Source organism: Tarenaya hassleriana, unplaced genomic scaffold, assembly GCF_000463585.1.
Source record: "Tarenaya hassleriana unplaced genomic scaffold, ASM46358v1 Cleome1, whole genome shotgun sequence".
NCBI lineage: Eukaryota > Viridiplantae > Streptophyta > Magnoliopsida > Brassicales > Cleomaceae > Tarenaya > Tarenaya hassleriana.
Window position 1 is genome coordinate 623398 of NW_010960187.1, and position 18717 is coordinate 642114.

The following is an 18717-nucleotide window of genomic DNA, read 5'->3' on the forward strand; positions in this document are numbered from 1 at the left end:
GTTATATATATATACACACACACTAATTTGTTGCCTTAAAACAGGATACCCAAAAAAAAAATCCTTAAAACAGACAGATGAAATATGCTCATGTATATATTATATGGTCCGGCAGTAATAAAAGAAATGATTCTTATAAATAAAACCCATCACGGAAAATCACAAAAAAAAAGGGAGAAGACAAATGAAAATGAATCACGTGAGCAAAACAATTCCAGAAAACGTGGAAGGACACATGAACAAGACAGAACATATCTGCACTGCACCACGTCCTGATCCATCGCCCTCTCCCCCACGACAGTAATTATTATTATTATTATTAAAAAATAATTAATTAATTAAATATTTATTTATTTAATTTTTACTTCTAAGCCAATGGAGACTTGGGAATTAGAAAATGTGGGAAACAAAGTATAGTCAATGAAGGTTGTCATTAAGTTTGGGAGTTAACGAATAAATTTTGGTCAGGTTAGGATTGGTTCGTGGATAGAAAATGTTGAACCGAATTTAATTCAGTTTGGTTCGGTTCGAAAACAAATGCAAAGTTGCTAACTGAACAAGGATGGATCGGTTTCGTTAGGGAAAAAAATTGCCAAGATGAAACCCCCTTAATCCTCCAAATCGCGTAATGTATTATTTATATAGTTTAATAACATTGTTTCCAATGAAAAATATAATACTGATCGATACCTTCTGATTTTGATATGGCTGTTGCATACAAAAAACATTACACTCAAACATTTGACACACACACACACAACTTTTTTTTTTCATAATCCAAAAGTTCACTGAACATTTGGTCCAACTACATCTCCGATCGGAGAAGTTCTGGTGAATGTCTCTCTTCACGCTTGAGTTTGAATCCAGGATGAGAGCATGCTTCACATATTCTCTCACCACTGGACCACCTAAATTTGGGTCACACACACAACTTTATTATTCAATTCAATAAAAGAGAATTATAGATTTGTTTGTATAGCTTAATTCAAGATAAAAGTACGAGACAATCACCTAAAAAATCACGAATTTTCTACAAAAATTTCGTATAAAATAATGAAAATTATAATTTTTATATCAAATCACGAATTTTATAAACCTTGACATATGCCCAATTCATAAGTTTTATATAAAAATTATAATTTTCATAATATAATAAATATATAGAAATATAATTGGATTAAAAATTATAAAGTTGATGATTTTATATGATTTTTTTTAAGTCATGATTTTTAAACTATTGTCGTTATAAAAATTTAAAAGGATCGACAAAAACAATTGGGGTGTAATTCGTAAATAGTAAAGAAGTAGAGGGGCTATATGAGAAATATTCGTTTCTGCCTGGTAAAAAAACACATCCTCCCCAACAATAACATCCCAAGAGACAAGAACCTAAAATTTCAACACCAAGGCTCTGTTCTGTTCTATCATGTCTGAAAGGGCAGAAGATATCATCAATAATAATAACGTCGTAATCTTGAGTCCTTTGTTTTGTTCAGAAAAGCCTGCATGATCTCCACCGCAAGGCTAGGGTTCTTCTCCACAAACGGCTTAAAATTTTGCGAAAACGCTATCTCGTCCATATGTTCTATAATATACCTCGAGACAGCCTCGTTAAGGGGCTTATCTGAAGGAATATCCGAGAGCTCCAGAACATCGAGAGCGTTTGAGGAGTTAAGGTTGGAAATAAGATGGTTTCTACAGAGATCTTGAAGGTAAGGGATCTCGTATTTATCTGCTGCGAGGTAGAGAGGGCGGACATGCTGCTTGAGTTCTGTGAAGGACAACGACCCATTGTACAAGAACTCGAGGAAAGTCTTTAGTTCTTCGTGTTTCAGCTCAGACAGGGTGATTGTTTCGTCTTGTGAAGCTTTGCATTCGTCTGATTCTAACATGTCTCTGAACACCTTCGATCTCGCAGCCTATATGTATAAAACAAATGGGTAGCTAAAACATTGATACTTCTGCAACGGAATCTATCGGGTATTGTTTCCCTTTAACCTTTAGATATAACAGGTTATGTTGATGAAAAAGATTGAATTCACGGAGAAAAGAAGGTACCAAAATGACTTTGTGGGCAGGGATGGCATTGTCGTCGTCTCCTGGCTTGAGTCGGATATCGACCTGCCATTGTTCTTTGAAGGCCTTAACAAGTCCCCCGAAGAAAACCTCCTTGTGCGTAGATTCACTGGCCATACCCTGCGGTAGAAATCATGAAATCACAACACGATAAACCACAACGAAAACCATTGCCATGAGAATTAAGACTCTCTGGATTTTGACAAATCCTCAGACTGCAAAAGACTCCAACTTGAGATTCAGAACAATCTCAGTCCCCCAAATCTGAATTCTCTATGCTCAAATTACAACTGCGAGAAGAATGCAATAGACCTTTTTTTTTTTTTTGCCAAAATCAGTGACTTATCCGCAAATAGTAGTCAAGTGGGTTCAAAGCCTAGCAGCTTGTTACAATGTACAACCCAAAATGATTGACCAAAATACCCGGAAACAATCGTGGAGTAGTGCTTGTGGATGAACTCAAAGATCAACTTTGTGTTGGATCAAATTCCCCGAAAACAATGGTAGAGTAGTAAAGAATACAGATGAAATTTGTGCTGGATGCTTCAATTTCTAACCCAATAAACCATGGAAAAGATAGTAACCAGGTTGCATCATAGACGTTTCTGAGAACAATATCAGGAAATTTACAAATAACAAAGAGAATAATAAATGGAAACCTTATTCCAAGATGGGAGGACAAACAGAAAAACCAAGGTTTGAAGGAAAATTCGAGGGAAGCTTCACGACTCTAAGGTGTTCTTGGGGATTATCTGAGAGATCAAACCAATCTCAAAAGTTTCCTTTCTAAAAAATTCGACCTTTCATTTGGCTTTGGAAAGAAGCCCTTCTATTTCAACAAAACCTCTACTCTGTTTTTGTTTTCCTCCTTTATATTTTACTTAGCTGAGAAGTTTCATCACTTTGTCTCTGTGTATACCCACTTTTGATCTTGTGGAGAAGCGAGTCCCATAAAAATCCTGATAATTTAACAAAAGGGTCTTCATAATTTGCATAAAGGCAACTTTTTGGTTGTGAATTAAGATAAACCCTAAACTCTGTTCTTCCTCGATGGTCGAAAAACTTGACGGAATATTCAGAACTAGCAAGATCAAATTCTATCTCTCACCAGCAACAAACTAAAGGGAGGCGATGAGGAAAGTTTGAAGTAAAGAGTTAACAAAAAACCGCGATTTCTGGGGTTTTTTTCTCGCATTTTCTCACCAATCAAACAGACCTTGAAGCCAAATCCAAGAAATAAAGAATTTTCTAGAGAAAGAATCTCACCTTTTTTCTGGCAACCTAAAAGGTTTCCAGTCTCACCGATTCTTTTTCACGGCGAAGCGTACGATGCTAGCACCTCTGCTCTTCCATTCTTGCAAACACAGGAAAATAAAAAATGCACGGCCTTTCATTCGGTTTGGCTCGCTCTTTTTTTGGTTTTGTAAAATTATTCTGAATAAACCGGATCGGTTAGATTTGGTTAAATTAAGGTTCGCCTTCTTATGCACAAAGCCCTACTCAATAAATCCTGTTTATAAAATTGAAATGCGAAATAGTTAAAACGACATCCCAAAAAGTATTTACTTGTTTTTCATTTTCCTAATCTCTTTATAGGCCTCTTTAAATTTCCAATTTTGGTTTGGTTTTGCCCTTTTATTCACACAATTTTCTTTCTTTTTATACGACTTTAATTTTTTACTTGGGGGTTTAAGTTTTTTACTTGGATATTTTTATTCAATCAAAATCTAATAATAATAATAATTATAATAATAATAATAATAGCCCCATAACCATTAAATTTAGCTCGTACCAACCATGTTTTGAAGATTTCACATCCCAAAAATTCTTGCACGATCACATTTTCTTTGTTGTGAACTATATATTATTCTGTTCTTACGAATAACAATTAGATCAAATAGTAAAAAAGACAATAATAAAGTTTTAAAATTTCACTACATGTTAATTAATTGCTCACTAACTACCTCTTTTGCTCTAGAAACTGTTGGACAATTGACATAGTATTTATCACATACGTTTGGTTTATTTAATTTCATATATTATTGCACATCCATTGTACGTTTCTCTTTCATGCAAATATTCGAATATGATCCAAATTTAGATAGTTCAACGGGTGAAACGAATACGCAAAACGTCGTCTCATACCGAATTTAAACCTTCGAACCTCAAGTTTAAAAAGGGGACGAATATTCTAAATCTAGATTATTCTTACAACAACAGATACTTTGTATAAGACACTTTACTTCATCGAGATTACTACATATGGCAAGAAACATTAAAAGCCTCACTTGAGTCTTTCCCTTCTAAGCCTCTCCAGTTCCAACACCATTTGCCAGTGCTCTAATGAAAGTGTTGTCTCACCATAACTTGCAGACATCAAACGAGCCATCGTCAACAATCTGCATCACAACAACAACAAAAAAAAACCAAATTTTGTTGCACTTGATCATATACTCGTGCCCATATGAAATAGAAAACGAGAAACATAGAAGGCAATACAAATTATGGGTGGCCATTTAGGTCCGGTTATGCAAAAACGAACCAATCCGGAATTGAATAACACATAAAAAACCCGAACCTGAACTGAAACCAAAATGGCCACTCCTAAAAAAACACAGTCAAAGGCTTTGGTACCTGCTCAAGTCTTGGCTGCCTAAACTACGATCTGCTTGCCTCGCTGCTACCAAATCATTCTCCACCACCTGCGAATGTATATGACAACAATTGTGTTCAAAACACCAACATGTGAAACAGAGGGTTTCTTTCTTCAAAGACAGCCTGATTAATTAAGTTGTGAGACTCTCTGGTTTTAAAGACATGCAAATTACCTGTTGAATCTCCTGTCCTATTGAGTGGGATAGCGATCTACAAGTTGCTAAGTACCACCTCCAAGATTCTGCTGCTTCCGGGGCTATTTCCTCGAGGGAATTCACTTCAGAAGGTTGAAAAGGTACAACCACATCAGCAGGCATAATGTTCGACTTCCCCTCGGAGAATATAAGCATTTGAACATCTGCTGGCATTTCCATTTTGTAGTACTGGAAATCATACTCCAACTGAAACAATAATATAGGTCAAACAAATTAATACTTTAGGAGTTGATGAAGCAAAAAAAAAAGAAAAAGAATTAACGTTTACTCTACATTACCTTCTGATATTCCAATAGATTTTTCAGCAAACTTGCATTCTCAACCCCGACAGAGTTCAAAGTGCCAGGTTCCAACTGGGTTTCATCAAATGTCAAGTGTGTACCTTCAGCAAGTTGCAGAATTCCAGTCACCAATCTGGGTCATTAACAAAATTTTGTTTTTTTCTTTTATCTCAAATGACTCACAGAAACAGGAAGATGTAATAAAGAAGCAAAAATTTTGAAGGCACTTCACTACACAATAGAGATGGATCTTGCCTGTTTGTTTGATAATCTTTCTTGGGGGCAAGGGAGGTTGTGTTTAGATACTCGATAGTAAGTGGTATAGACTGTGTGAATGGTAGGAGACTCTTGAGGGCGTGACTAAGTCGGGTACCGAAGATAGATACGCTTTCCTTATTCAGCCGCATGAGATTAAGTGAAAGCTTACCCATTGCAACATTATCTACTCTACCATGCACCTAGTATCAAAGGCAACAGCATGAGAATAAACAAAATGTAACTTGCTATTCTCAGTTCCATAAAAGGAATTAAGCGTAGCCTAGTACCTTCGATAGAAGATGCAACAATACAAAGTGAGCCACAATGTAATCATTTCCAAGCAAGCCTGTAAGGTGCTTCATCAAACTCTCTCTTATCTCCTTGAATATTTGGGGGGACTTTGGCTGCAGGATCGAATTAACAAGAGCTTTGAGAAACAATGCAGGAAAAAAGGTATTCAAGATAGCTGAAAACTGTATCTGCTAACACTTGCCTCTATCAAAGGAGCGCACAGAAAGTGTTGTGCTTCAAGCTTCCGGTGGATAATGCAATGGAGGCGTGGAACCTTAATCAGAAAGCCCAGTTACTTACATAATGAATATCCATATGTATACTGATACTGATTGGAAACATTTGAATTATGTTGCTACCTTTCCAGGGGGCAACTGAACTGTGTCAACCTCAAGTCCTTCGGAGGATTCATCATGGGCATCTCTATCTGCCACACTGTCTGGTTCAAAATTTAACACCCCTATAAACTCAATCACATCGTTCAGCTTCAGTTCTGCCTCTGGAGAATCATATATCTGCAGATAGAGAAGCCCATGATGAACATATGCATGTTAATGTATAATATTCCCGTGATTTGTATATATGCATGTTAATGTAAAACAAATTTACAAGAAATCAAATATTTACCTTCACAAGACAAGGAATGTAATCTTTGTTAACAGCGGGCTGAATAGCCAAATTCATTGGTGCATTATCAGTCCCCCTAACCAGAGATTCCGAAGATGAAGAATGACCTTCATCCACTCTCTAGTATACAGAAAATCGAAAAGGTCAAGGATATTCTCACACAAATTAATCAGAATACGAAGTTTATTTGCAATAAGTAAAACCTATGCTTCTCATAGTGGCAGTTCTAGAAACATTTTCCAATCTATGGTCTTTCTTACCAGTTGATTGAATCAATGCCAACTTAAGCACTGTCATGTTTTTGCTAACAAATTAATGATAGAGTATGAATTCTTACCATTTTCTTGGCGGGAGAATCTCTGAAGTCACTCTCGGACATCTGTCATTACATATGGTAAGTCATGTAAACTATATAGATAAAAAAAAATCCTAATTTTTTTTTATAAAGAAACATGTGGAACCTGAACACGATAATAACATCCATCTTATCACACCTATGACTATCTAATCGATTTGAGACAGAGCAATATTCATCAACATCCCTACCCATGACAACTCAAAGCATTTAATCGAATTTCATTCACCTCCCCTAGAGATCATAATCTAAGGTAGTATGAGACTTGCAATACAGTAAGACATCCATAACTACCTAAGATAATATCAAGTGCAATAAAATGACAATATGTAAAACAAACTAGACAAGAATTTACATTCAAGTCCATGGAGTCAGTCATTTCTTCATCTGCCCTCGAACGCTTTTCCCTGCACTCGCCTGTAAGATCCATGAAGCTGTTCTTCAATGCCTCAGAGGAAGGTTCAGTCCATGAATTTTGTCCAGGGATCTGCATATTACTGACCATATGAAAATTCTCTCCACAAATTTGACTATGTATGAACACCATACATACACATGCAAACAAAGGCCACCATGAATAATGAGAACATACAGGAATGCAGTATAGCAGGCGACGCTCCCAGATTCGCATATCAGGGGAAGAAGCTGAGGGAAACTGGGAAACATCACTGTACTTATTGGTTCTCCACGTGGAACCATCCTTAACAAAGAAAAAAACACATTTATCTTATGCTAGTGACAAAACCGAGATTACAATCTTCTTTATTACAAACGGTAAGAGATAGATTGACTACCTTGTAAGCACCGACATAGAATTCATTTCCAAGCATGTCCTGTATCATCCCACGAAATCTGACAAGACTGTTGGGCTGTACCCATTTGATAGACGACGAATCGAGGATTGGAACCTGCATTAGACAAACACCACATCTCATAATTCTCAGCAAAATACCACCAGTGAGCAAATAATTTGAAAGGCAACAGCTAAATATTAACCACAAATCATTCACCAGCAAGAACAAAACCTCGAAACCCAATCAACCAACAAAGCCCAGACCAAACCAGAAAGTAATTGATTTTACCAGTAGTTTAAACCCACAGATGAAAAATTCATAGTTTAGTTTTGGGTTTCCTCGGTGATCTTTCAAAACCGATCAACCATAAATCCTAAACCGAATGGCTTAAACCCTGAAGAATCTTACTTTTGTTTTGGGTTTCCTCGGAGATATTTAAAAACCAATCAACCAGAAATCCTAAATCGAATGCCTTAAACCCTAACCAGATAAGCATAGACTGTCTTGAACCGAGGAGAGCTCTACGAGAACAGTAACCTGGGAGAAAGCAGCTTCGTCGGAGAAGAGGTGTCGGAAGAGATCGACGGCGCCCCAGTCTCCACCGTCAAATGACGCCGGATCGGAGCCGGAAGATATCGCCTTTTCGAAGGTGAATCGGACGGCTCCAAGCGGATTTGCTAGACAATCGTACGGAGGTCCTCCCATTTCCGGATCTCTGGAAACGTGTCCGCGTTGTAGGATCTGTGAAGCGAACATGTGCGGTGAGAAGTGGGCTGTTCCAGAATTACTCCCGCGAATTAGGGCATATACTGCAGTTGGGATTTTCCCGCCATCTTATGTAACATTTTCCCGCTAATTCCCGCATCCATTCGTGAGTGTGTACCCATTTTACATAATGGTATGGATATTAAAAATGTAATAGAATAAAAATCTAATCCACTTATGTAAATTTAAATTATTGTGATTTTTCTAAAATGAATTTAATTAAATTTAATTTAAAAATAACATTAAATTTTGAAAAAAAAATTCTTTAAAAATGGATATATTTGTTTTTACAAAACCTACGCCCGAATTTAATTTTTTAAAAATACTTATTTAATAATTTAATTTTTTAATTTGGATTCATTAATCTAGCTTAAAAAATCAGATCCAATTAAATTTTGCCAGTTCAGATTCAATTGATTTTAGATGGAATTTGTTTTAAATATAATTAGATAATATTTATTCGGATCCAGAATTTGGAATGAACTCATGAATCATGATGAAGCCATGTTATATATATATATATATATATATATATATATATATATACTCCAATCATTTTCTTCACAGAAAACAAACAACCCATACCAATGCCCCGTGTATCTACATGCTACATGAACGTACCAAATATCCTTTTTTGGGACATATTTATAATGAAAATAATTTCCTTTACTGCTATTATGATTAGTGGAATTTGTTTCATGCTCAATGCACAGCTCTACCACCACTATATATATATATAATATTTAACAATATACATCATTTTAGTATTTTATTTACATAAATGGAACTCCCACACAGCAAAGGCATTAATGAAAATACCAATAAAACCAAATGGAGGACAATACCATGATACCACATCACATGACAAATTTGGCACGCACGTATCCATGTATAATATACACACAATGCATTCGTATACGATTAATTGCGTCTTTCAGTGTCCGATACCAGGACTTGGAACATCACCTTGCCTCCCATGTACATCATCATAATCAGATGATGATGATGATGATGCTCCTTCATCATAATCATCTCCTGAATAACCAGCCGTCATCGCCGGAAATCCGCCGTGAAAGTTCTCCGGTACTGATCTTATTCCTCTCCGATCAGAGATCAGGAGAAGTAGAAGCAAGAGAACACAGAGATTGTTAATCTTCCTTGCCGCCATTTTCCTCAATAAACGATCAAACTCATGTTTTTTTTTTTTTTTTTTTTTTTTGCATTTGGGTTTAATGTTGTTCATAATAATATAATATCAATATATATATATATATATAATTGTGTTGTAGTGTGTGTGTCAGTGTGTATATATATATGGATCAATATGAGGAGCAAAGAAGCAGTGCACTAACAAATAAAAGGGCCGACTTTCGTGGAATATGGCAAACAATTGTAATGATGAGTTTATTCTAACACCTACATTATTACTTTCCTCCTTTTTTAAAAAATAAAATAAAAATGTTATCTTTTTACGTAATGATATAATCCATTTAATCCCTTTTTTTCACCTATAAGAAGCCACACAATCGTATTAACATCTTCGTGTCTTTGTTGAAGCATGATATTTATCATATGAAGAAGTTTGCACGTATATATATATATACACGCACATTTATAGCGACCAACTCATAAATCCTACAAATATTTTTTTTTTGGTTGAAGATCCTAGAAATATTGAATACATCATTACAAAAAATAAAATTAAGATATCAAACAATTAAGTAAACAAATTTTATAGGTTTTATATCGATAAAATCTCTGTGTATATATATATGTGTATATATATATATAATTAAAATAATATGTTCTAGAGAGAAATAAGGAGGCCATCGAATTATATTTTAGAGTAAAATAAAGTTCAAAAAGTAAATAAGTAAAAGGTTGAATTCATCAGTTCGTTTTATATAGTTTGAGTTTTACTATAATATTAAAAATATTATTAAAAAAAGGTTATCTTATCCAAAGATTAATTGAAAAATTCAATATAAAAACGGCCAGCAATGACGTCACGTCTTAAGGGATCACGTCATAACCAAACCATGGAAATGGATACTCTCCCGTCCCGTGGGCGCCTCATGGCAACCAATAAACACCTAATGTTATCTTATCTGATTTCATCATTTTTTTTTCTCTTTTTTTTTTTGATAAAATTTCTCTTTTATTTTAAAGATAAAGTCTCTTTGCTAGATTTTGTAATTGACAGATCTTACTTACCATATGTATATATATAATATTAATATCTTTTAAAATAGCCCAATATCGTAAATTTTATGTCAATTCGTTTTGAAAATAGAAAAATCGGATAGAATCAAATCAAATCAAATCTAACTTGAAAAAAAAAAAAGAATTCGACCGACAATGATTATTCCTTTCCAAAAGTCAAATTAACCGGACCATCTCTCTTTCCCCTCTATCTATCCATACATTATCGATCTAAACCGAATCTGAAAATCGAATTCTCACCCTCACCAAACTAATGCCATGAATTCCACTAACGGATAAACATCAGAAAATTTCGAATACCCGGTTCAAAAATCAAACCGATACTCAGAAATTTTGTAACAATTTTTTGTTTCAATGTCCGTTCCATGTGATGTTGAGACTAGTGGTGATCATTTCGGATTTCGGTTCGGTTATTTCAGGTTCGGTTATTTCAGTTATATAGATTTATTCAGTTCGGTTTGGTTCGGTTTGATTCGGTTTCTGCATAATAAAATTAGAACCAAACGGTTAAATTTTTCGGTTTATTCGGTTCGGTTTTAGATCGGTTCGGTTCGGTTATGATATATTTTTTAAAAAAGAATATTAATCCTATACAAACTTCAAAATATCTATCCAAATAAATCTATAAAATAATTAATCCTCCAAAAAAGTTACAAAAAAATCTACAAATGAACTAGATTTATGGTTTATTAGGTGAAACATATAAGGTACAAATGAACTACCAAAAAAATAACACTAATAATAACAAGAGTAAAAATTAAAATATTATAAAAACTCTAATAACCGTTTGATTAACCGCGGTTATTCGGTTATTAACCGAACCGAACTGAACCCGAACGGTTATTCAACTTCCTCGACCATTCAGTTATTAAGCAAATAACTGAACTGAACAGAACCACTCTTATTCGGTTCGGTTATTCGGTTAATAACCGAAATGGTCACCCCTACATACGATCCGAGTTCAGATTCGAGCTGGACTGACCTGTCCCGTTTAATAGCTTATTTTAAAATTTATTAAAAAAAAATCGAACTTTCGGATCGATACAAACCCTGATTTAAATCAGACCTAGAAACTCGAATTTTTTTCATTTCAAAGCCCTATTTTTTAGATGGATTCGGACGAAAATTGATACCTAACTGTAAGAAGAAGTTTCTTTGCAGTATTGTTTTCTTTCTTGCACTGTAAAAAAAAACATGATGGAAGTAAAGACAATCTGGGAAAAAAAAAACAGAAAACAGTCCTTTGCAAGTTGTTCTCTCTGTTGAATCCCTACAGAAGCTGACTGTCCCATCTGGTTAGAACTCCTCAGTCAGAAACCATTGTTTGTGTTTCTTGTCTGGTGAAATAATCAGATACAGATTGCAAGGATCTCTTTCACATGGCCGACAGCCTCGAGGACGAATATCCCGATATCGATACCCGGATTTGCTGATCCGGGTCACAGGTGTCGGGCCTCGTAGATTCTTCTTCTTCTCTACAGAGACTGCATCCATTGCCAGTTTCATCATCTCTGGTCGCCATGGCAGGATCTTCTTCCAACTTACCATCACTAGGCTCATCTGATTTCAGAAGCAGACTTGTCTGAACCGATGCTGACGAGTTTCCTGAACTCGTGTGTCTGAACATATTATCGTCGGCATAGCACCTCTGACTCTGCGAAAACCCGAGTGAGGAATATTAGATTTAACGAGTCGAATAAGCCAAAACTCGGGAGTGAGTGATTAACCGGCTCACCATGTCAGGGATATAAGTGCCGGTTCCTCTCAATTCTGCCGTGTTTTGAAGGTGTATAGTCGGCGGAGAGGGCAGACGAGAAATAGTAAGAGGATAAGGCGGCTGCATTGGCGTAGATACGTTCAGACCCTTGTGATAGAACTCGTTCTTCTGACAGTTCACGTACCAACGGACTATGTTCCAAGCACTTGTGTCCTGAACCTGACAACTCGACCCGTGATACCACTGCCCGTACACAAGACTCCTGTAATAACCGTCAAAGTCTCCCTTCAGTTCCGATAATTCTGATCTCCCGGTGCCAAACGCGGTGACGGGATTGTGAACGTCCTGTCTTTGTCCCTTCCCATTCCTGTCCAAAGAATTTGCAAAGAACTTCTCGAGTCTGCTGCCCATTGTTTCGATGGGTAGCGTTAGAACGTCTCTGAGCTTTCGAGCTCCCAACGAAAAGGCGTGTCTTATGCGTTGGAAATTGCCTAAGGAAAGGTAAAAACAAAAACAAACCCTTTCCTCAAACTCAAAGGTGTCTAAAACTGAAAAAACGAAAGGCGGATTCTTGAACAAATACCTTTTGTCACACTCCGCCCGAGGTTGTTGCTGTGTTTCAAAGGATCCACGATGTTAAGATGTTTGACGGGAAAATCATGAACAGCCTTTGTCGGAAACGAATATAGTTCAGTGCATTCTCTGAAAAACTTCTCGTCGAGCAACAACTCAAACCCGTTAATTTCTGGAGGTACTGCTGCATGAAGCAAGAAAAGAAAACGTCAAAAAAGGAAAACGACGTGAAGGGAAGGAATTACAAGTTCTTTCTGATTCTGCAAATCTTTACCATTAACCTCTGGAAGAGAAGAGATTGGGACAGGACCATGGACACTGACACAGTAATTGTCCCAATCAAACGAACCATAGTAATCCAAGAACCGATACAGGACCTGTTGTAAAGAATGACGGTTAAATCTATCTTTTCGTTAATAACTTGGAAGTAGATGATGTTTCAGTTCAGATCAAGATTCAAGAATGCTCACAGCTAAAGGACCAGACAGCGAAGAATGAAACAAGTTGATGATGTACAGGACTAATACTGCCAAGGCATATGTCGAGATCAGTCCAGTGTTAGCACCAAGAACACGGCTCTCGTAATAGCACCACGCTTTGATCAAGATGATACTACGCTTGAATAGATGGTCTCTTCCGAAAAGTTGGTCGATCTGTCCAATTACGCGAAAAAGATTCAGAGATAATGATACAAATCAAGAGGCAGATTCCATGAAAGGCTTACGAAGCTATCAAGGGCGCAAAACACCGATCTTAATGTTTTTTTTATAAACCCTAGACCCCATATCCGGATAGACATTGTTTACCTGCTCCAAGAAACATAAAGCACAGAGTCCGGCCATTTGGTTGAAGGAGATGTCCACAGCTATGTTCCTGATATTACATTTTATGACCTTGACCTAATAATCAGACATGACAAAAGCCAAAAGATCACCACAAAGGCATTGGAACAAATTTTAGTTGAAGAAGTGGTCGGGAAATATCGAAGGCAGAAGGCAGAAACGTAACCTGAGCACGGATATACTGAACATCCGTTGCTTGGAAATGATCGGTTTCCTGGAAATCAGATTCCTTTTCTTCACCTTCAAGCATACTGCATAATTGATCAGCCAATTCTTCCTCCTTGTTTTGATGAATCAGGACCGTCAGATCAATATCGCCGTCGGGCAGATAGGTTTTCAGTGGCACTGAACCAAATGAAAAGACCTGTGGATACAACCAGTTTCTCAACAAGCGAAAATATGCAAAACCCGATGATCCACATTACACAAAACCAATACTTTCTGGTAGAGGACATGTGCACTAAATCGTTAAGAGCTTAAAAAAAAAGTGGCTCCACAAAAATAATCAGAAGGGGACAGCAAGAGAAGTCCATTTAGGACACATAAACAGGTTGTGTAAAAATGCAACTGATACACAACATCTCTATGGATGTATACACCTAATTCTTTAGCTCCTACAAGTCGAACATTTCGGATGGAATTCATCAAATGAAATTTCCACAAACAGGATAAGCTGAAATCATACCTTGTCATATTCAAAGGGAATGTGTATAAAATGAAATAAAACAGAGAGCGGAACATGTCGATTGATACACTGAAGTTCTAACCTCAACTCCGTGATGAGCTTTGATTATATTCCGGACATAATCGATTATTTCAGTCCTACTTCTGTCGGAAACAAGAACCGGCTGGATGGTGCATAGTATCTCCCTGGTCCTCTCCTCGGCAATCATCCAATATTCCCCTTCTATCAACAGTGATTCTGTCCGAGGTGGTTTTCTTGATGACAGCAAGGAAGATGATGATGATGACGAGGATGATGAGGAAGAGACTGACAACCTCTCTTCTTGAAGATCTCCCATGTCCAAAAAAATCTCAAACTACTTTCACATTGATAACTTGGGAATCCTCACTCACTGTGCCACTCGTGCGAGGTTGACATATCAAGACATCTACAAACCATTATACAGAGAAGAAATGGAAGCAAAGTGAAGAATTCGAGTGAACCCTTTAGCAAACCGTTTCATGGAAAACAAGAAAAACACTCCCGAGGATAAATCACTTCAACCTAAGGAATGGGAAAACAGGGTAGAAGAAGATGATTGATGCCATAAACAGAGAGAATGGGAAAAGAGAAAATGAGGCAGGTTAGTTTCACACCAAGTACAAGAAAAAGGAACAAGATTTTTTCCCCCCCATCTGATTTCTCAATTCCGTCAATGGATGGTTTAGAAATTCTCCTGCCAATGGGGCAGTGTGATTACTCCTATGTCCGGCTTGACGGTTGCCAATGAGAGTTCATAGTTTAGGTAAAGAAACAGAGCAAAACACAACACATGACCGATGTAACTGATAGTGAATGCAAAAGAACAGGCATCCCAACACTTAGGTCCTCCTCGAAACTAATACTGCTGTTTCAAGTAAAAACCCATCAAGAATTTGACTGAAACCAGATGATATTCCTCTCTGAAAAAAAACTCAAGCTTTTCACCTTACGTGTGCACAGAAATTATCTCAGAAACACTCCCTCCGCCTCGTGGATGCAGAAATGTACAATACTACGTGAAGCATCGGAAGATTACCTGTAGTTTTAGTCCATATGTCATGAGATTCTTTGGTCTAATCTCACAAAACCGAAGAAATTCCAGCTGAAACAAGCCAAAACAAAAGGAAGCCCATATGACAATAAGGAAAAAAAAATCCAACCTCTGCAACAGGACTTGGTGTTTTAATTAAACCCGCTTCATATTTTCAGAAGAATCAGCATTTTGGAAAGAAAAAAAAAACCCGAGAATTTGTTTGGATACTTAATGTTTTACGGAGGACCACGAAGGCGGCTGGGAAGAACAGAAAAAAAAAAAAGAAGAAAAAAAGAAACAAGACAAAAGGGGTTTAAAAAAAGTCAGCTTTTTCCATTGGGATCGGCAAACATCACCAGGAAAAAAAAGAAGAAAAGAAAAGAACATGGCGGGCAAAGGTCAAATGCAAGAACAAATTTAGACCAGAAACCACAAACCCTAGCGAGATTTAACGTTATCATGACAATCTCAAAGCATGTTCTGCTTCGTCGAATTCGATTGTTTCAGATAAACAGGTGTACAGTAAAAGAATTAAACCCACAAAAAATATGGCGAATGCTAACGCGATTAATCGAAGCAAAAGACAGAGAAACCATTTACCCACGAAGAGGTTCAATCGAAAGTTCAGATCTTTGTCTGAACAACGCCTGCACAAAACGTTACAGAATCATCTCTACAGACAGTAATCTCGTATGATACTGGAGAAGGAGAGACGAAGATAACTCACCGAAATTCAGGCAAAAACCATCATAGCGTACACATCATAAAAGGGAAAGAAAACAGACATACAAACAAAAACCGCAGCAATCATCAAATAAACAAAAAAGAAACCGAAAAAAAAGAAAATGGGTTTCTCTCACCGTATGAAACAAGGAAATTATGGCTATATAAATTAATAAAAAAGCATTTTATGGAAAGTTTATAAAAACCCAAATCCGCCATTTTTTGTCCTGAAATTCACTGTAACTGACCTCAAAAAAAGCTTTTAAAAGATAATTTCTTGTTTCCTTCTTCTTCTTCTTCCTATTCATCCTCGCTATTTCTCTCATTACGGGCAATTCCAATGGAAACGTTTTTGTAATAAAAAAATCAATTATATAAAAGATGTGGAAAAAAATAAACCCTAAAATTCTTCCAAACCCCAGAAACACAGAAACAGAGAGGTAACTCGTGAAGTCCATTTAATGTGGGACCCACTAATCAACGACCTGGCATATCAAACGGTTAATTCTGATTTAGGAACCATGAATCTGAATCGTACACGTGGCGAATTAGGAGATCGGACGGACTTATTTATTTCGAAGGGGGAAAATGGAGTTAGATTTTCCCGCTATGTTAGCTGTCGCACCTAAAACCCTATCCTCTTCCTTCTCTCTACCTAAACCGCAAAACCCTAAGCCTAAACCCCCAAATCCTCGAGGTTTCCGGAGTTTCAAATGGAGACACGACGCCATTTGCGTGAAATCGGAGGTGGTGACCGAGAGGGGTCTTGAATTCGAGACTCGAGAGACTTTTTTCCGCCATGAGAGCGCCACGGGCCGTGACCTCGGCGTGCTCTCGGCGACGCTATACAAGAGATCCAAAGGCGGGTTACGGGTCCTCGACGCCATGTGTGGCTGCGGAATCAGGTCGCTTCGTTATCTTGTGGAGGCGGGAGCTGATTTTGTCATGGCGAATGATGCCAACGACGCTTATCGAGGGATTATCACTGATAATCTGAGTAAGGTTGAGAGGGGTTCAGGCGACGAGAGAAGATGGGTCGTGTCTCATATGTTGGCGAACAAAGCGATGATCGATAGGTATTTGCTCGGGGATTTCTTCGATATGATAGATGTGGATTCGTTTGGGAGCGATTCGGCTTTCCTCAGAGACGCTTTCAATGCGTTGAAGTTGGATGGTTTGCTTTATCTCACCTCCACGGATGGGTACTCTTCCGGTGGTCACAGACCTTACAAGTGAGTGAAGATACACCATATTTCTTATATAGTTTTTTCTCTAATCGGCTATTAGAGTTTGTGTTTCTGGGCTGATTGCATTAGAGAAGATTCGGGTTTTGGTGGTGGGGAAATTCTCTGGATTAGCCTTAGCTCATGCTTTCCACATTGTTGTAGGAATGAGAACAATGAATCATTTCAATCATTTCGTCTTGTGTAGTTCTCTAGCAGCCTATGGGGCATTTATCCGACCAATGCCGTTTGGGAATGAGATCGGGCTGCGAATGGTAATAGGCGGAGCAGTGAGAGAGGCCTCTCTGCTCGGGTATCATGTCACACCCCTTTTCTCCTACTACTCTTATCATGGGCCCGTGTTTAGAGTCTTGCTTCGGGTTCACCGTGGGAAGCTACACGAGGACAGGTAGCCTCTTTCTTATGATCCGGCTAATTGTATTGAATTCGATATCTGGTTCTAGGTTTCTGACCTAATTGAAAACTGTGTGCTGATTTCGTGACAGGAACTATGGTTTTGTGACTTACTGTAATCGCTGCGGTGATTCGCAGACAGTAAGATGGGAACAACTTGGTCTGATCGGCTGTCCCTGCTGCGACACAAAGGCTTCTTCCTCACTCGTTGTCTCGGGTCCACTGTGGCTTGGAGCCCTTCACGACGCATCCTATGTTACGGAAATGCTGGAATTGGCAAAGGAATGGGGATGGGTGGGCAACGACGGCACTGGAAGTGACTTGGAGAAGCTTCTAAGCCTGATGATCGAGGAGAGTGACCCGAGGCTACCCCCCGGATACATTAAAATGGATGAGGTCTTCAACCGAAACCCGATTGCCAGTAGATGACAAATAGTGCTTCTTTCACTATAGAAACGTGTTAACAAATGACCGTTTTCCCTGTTGTGATCAGATGGCAAGCCGTGCAAAGATGAATTCTCCCTCGCTTAAGAAGATGATGAGCGCTCTTGCCAAGGTAAAATCTCTTGTTTTGATCTCTTGAACTCTTTCCTTTTCTGGGAGGGAAATAAGAGAGGCTACCCTAAAACTCGATTGGATTCATGGTGTTGCAGGAGGGGTACGCCACAAGCAGGTCACACATTATTCCCAATGCTATTAAAACAGATTGTCACATGGCAGATTTTGTAAGGATAGCTAAGGAGCAATTGCCAAATTGAGATTTATCTTTTCTTTGTACTAGATTAACTTAAATTACATTAAAGCAAGCTCGACAAGTTGAAAGTCTTGTCTCTGCTAACCCTTCTACTTCACAGATTAACCAATGGCTTTAAAGCCCAACACATCAAAAAACAAAACACCACAAGCTCACATAGGATCACCTTTTTTGTAAGGATAAACAAGGAGA

At 37.7% G+C, this 18717-nt stretch overlaps 4 protein-coding genes across 21 annotated transcripts; 1 reads left to right on the plus strand and 3 right to left on the minus strand.

The window, feature by feature from the left end:
- Positions 1 to 1316: 1316 nt before the first annotated feature.
- Positions 1317 to 3461, minus strand: LOC104812138 (putative BTB/POZ domain-containing protein At2g40440). 4 transcript variants are annotated; one of them, XM_010539260.1, is made up of 4 exons: positions 3343 to 3461; positions 3000 to 3035; positions 2059 to 2196; positions 1317 to 1919 (listed from the first exon to the last, which is right to left on the minus strand). In XM_010539260.1, the coding sequence occupies exons 3-4, from the start codon at positions 2191 to 2193 to the stop codon at positions 1452 to 1454; spliced, it is 603 nt and encodes a 200-aa protein (XP_010537562.1). In that variant the 5' UTR covers positions 2194 to 2196; positions 3000 to 3035; positions 3343 to 3461; the 3' UTR covers positions 1317 to 1451. The 4 variants fall into 4 exon arrangements, with proteins under 4 accessions (XP_010537562.1, XP_010537484.1, XP_010537725.1 ...); XM_010539182.1 differs by lacking the exon at positions 3000 to 3035 and having other exon boundaries at positions 3343 to 3460; XM_010539423.1 differs by lacking the exons at positions 3000 to 3035; positions 3343 to 3461 and adding an exon at positions 2877 to 2993.
- A 729-nt stretch (positions 3462 to 4190) lies between these two features.
- On the minus strand, positions 4191 to 8359 carry LOC104812375 (mini-chromosome maintenance complex-binding protein-like). The gene is made up of 14 exons (XM_010539540.2): positions 8090 to 8359; positions 7553 to 7666; positions 7351 to 7458; positions 7114 to 7245; positions 6741 to 6782; positions 6404 to 6523; positions 6136 to 6291; positions 5979 to 6050; positions 5773 to 5889; positions 5483 to 5685; positions 5225 to 5360; positions 4905 to 5132; positions 4711 to 4778; positions 4191 to 4475 (listed from the first exon to the last, which is right to left on the minus strand). Exons 1-14 carry the CDS (start codon positions 8306 to 8308, stop codon positions 4361 to 4363), a joined length of 1830 nt encoding a protein of 609 aa, XP_010537842.1. The 5' UTR covers positions 8309 to 8359; the 3' UTR covers positions 4191 to 4360.
- Positions 8360 to 11654: 3295 nt separating this feature from the next.
- On the minus strand, positions 11655 to 16509 carry LOC104812462 (poly(A) RNA polymerase cid14-like). 15 transcript variants are annotated; one of them, XM_010540541.1, is made up of 11 exons: positions 16383 to 16509; positions 16012 to 16058; positions 15415 to 15480; positions 14440 to 14784; positions 13839 to 14036; positions 13637 to 13729; positions 13301 to 13483; positions 13105 to 13207; positions 12841 to 13014; positions 12276 to 12748; positions 11655 to 12194 (listed from the first exon to the last, which is right to left on the minus strand). In XM_010540541.1, exons 4-11 carry the CDS (start codon positions 14692 to 14694, stop codon positions 11916 to 11918), a joined length of 1758 nt encoding a protein of 585 aa, XP_010538843.1. In that variant the 5' UTR covers positions 14695 to 14784; positions 15415 to 15480; positions 16012 to 16058; positions 16383 to 16509; the 3' UTR covers positions 11655 to 11915. The 15 variants fall into 15 exon arrangements, with proteins under 15 accessions (XP_010538843.1, XP_010538923.1, XP_010538696.1 ...); XM_010540621.1 differs by lacking the exon at positions 16012 to 16058; XM_010540394.1 differs by having other exon boundaries at positions 14440 to 15480; positions 16012 to 16047.
- A 213-nt stretch (positions 16510 to 16722) lies between these two features.
- On the plus strand, positions 16723 to 18632 carry LOC104824240 (tRNA (guanine(26)-N(2))-dimethyltransferase). The gene is made up of 5 exons (XM_010556258.2): positions 16723 to 17366; positions 17566 to 17766; positions 17864 to 18167; positions 18265 to 18327; positions 18425 to 18632. The coding sequence occupies exons 1-5, from the start codon at positions 16723 to 16725 to the stop codon at positions 18527 to 18529; spliced, it is 1317 nt and encodes a 438-aa protein (XP_010554560.1). The 3' UTR covers positions 18530 to 18632.
- Positions 18633 to 18717: the final 85 nt, after the last annotated feature.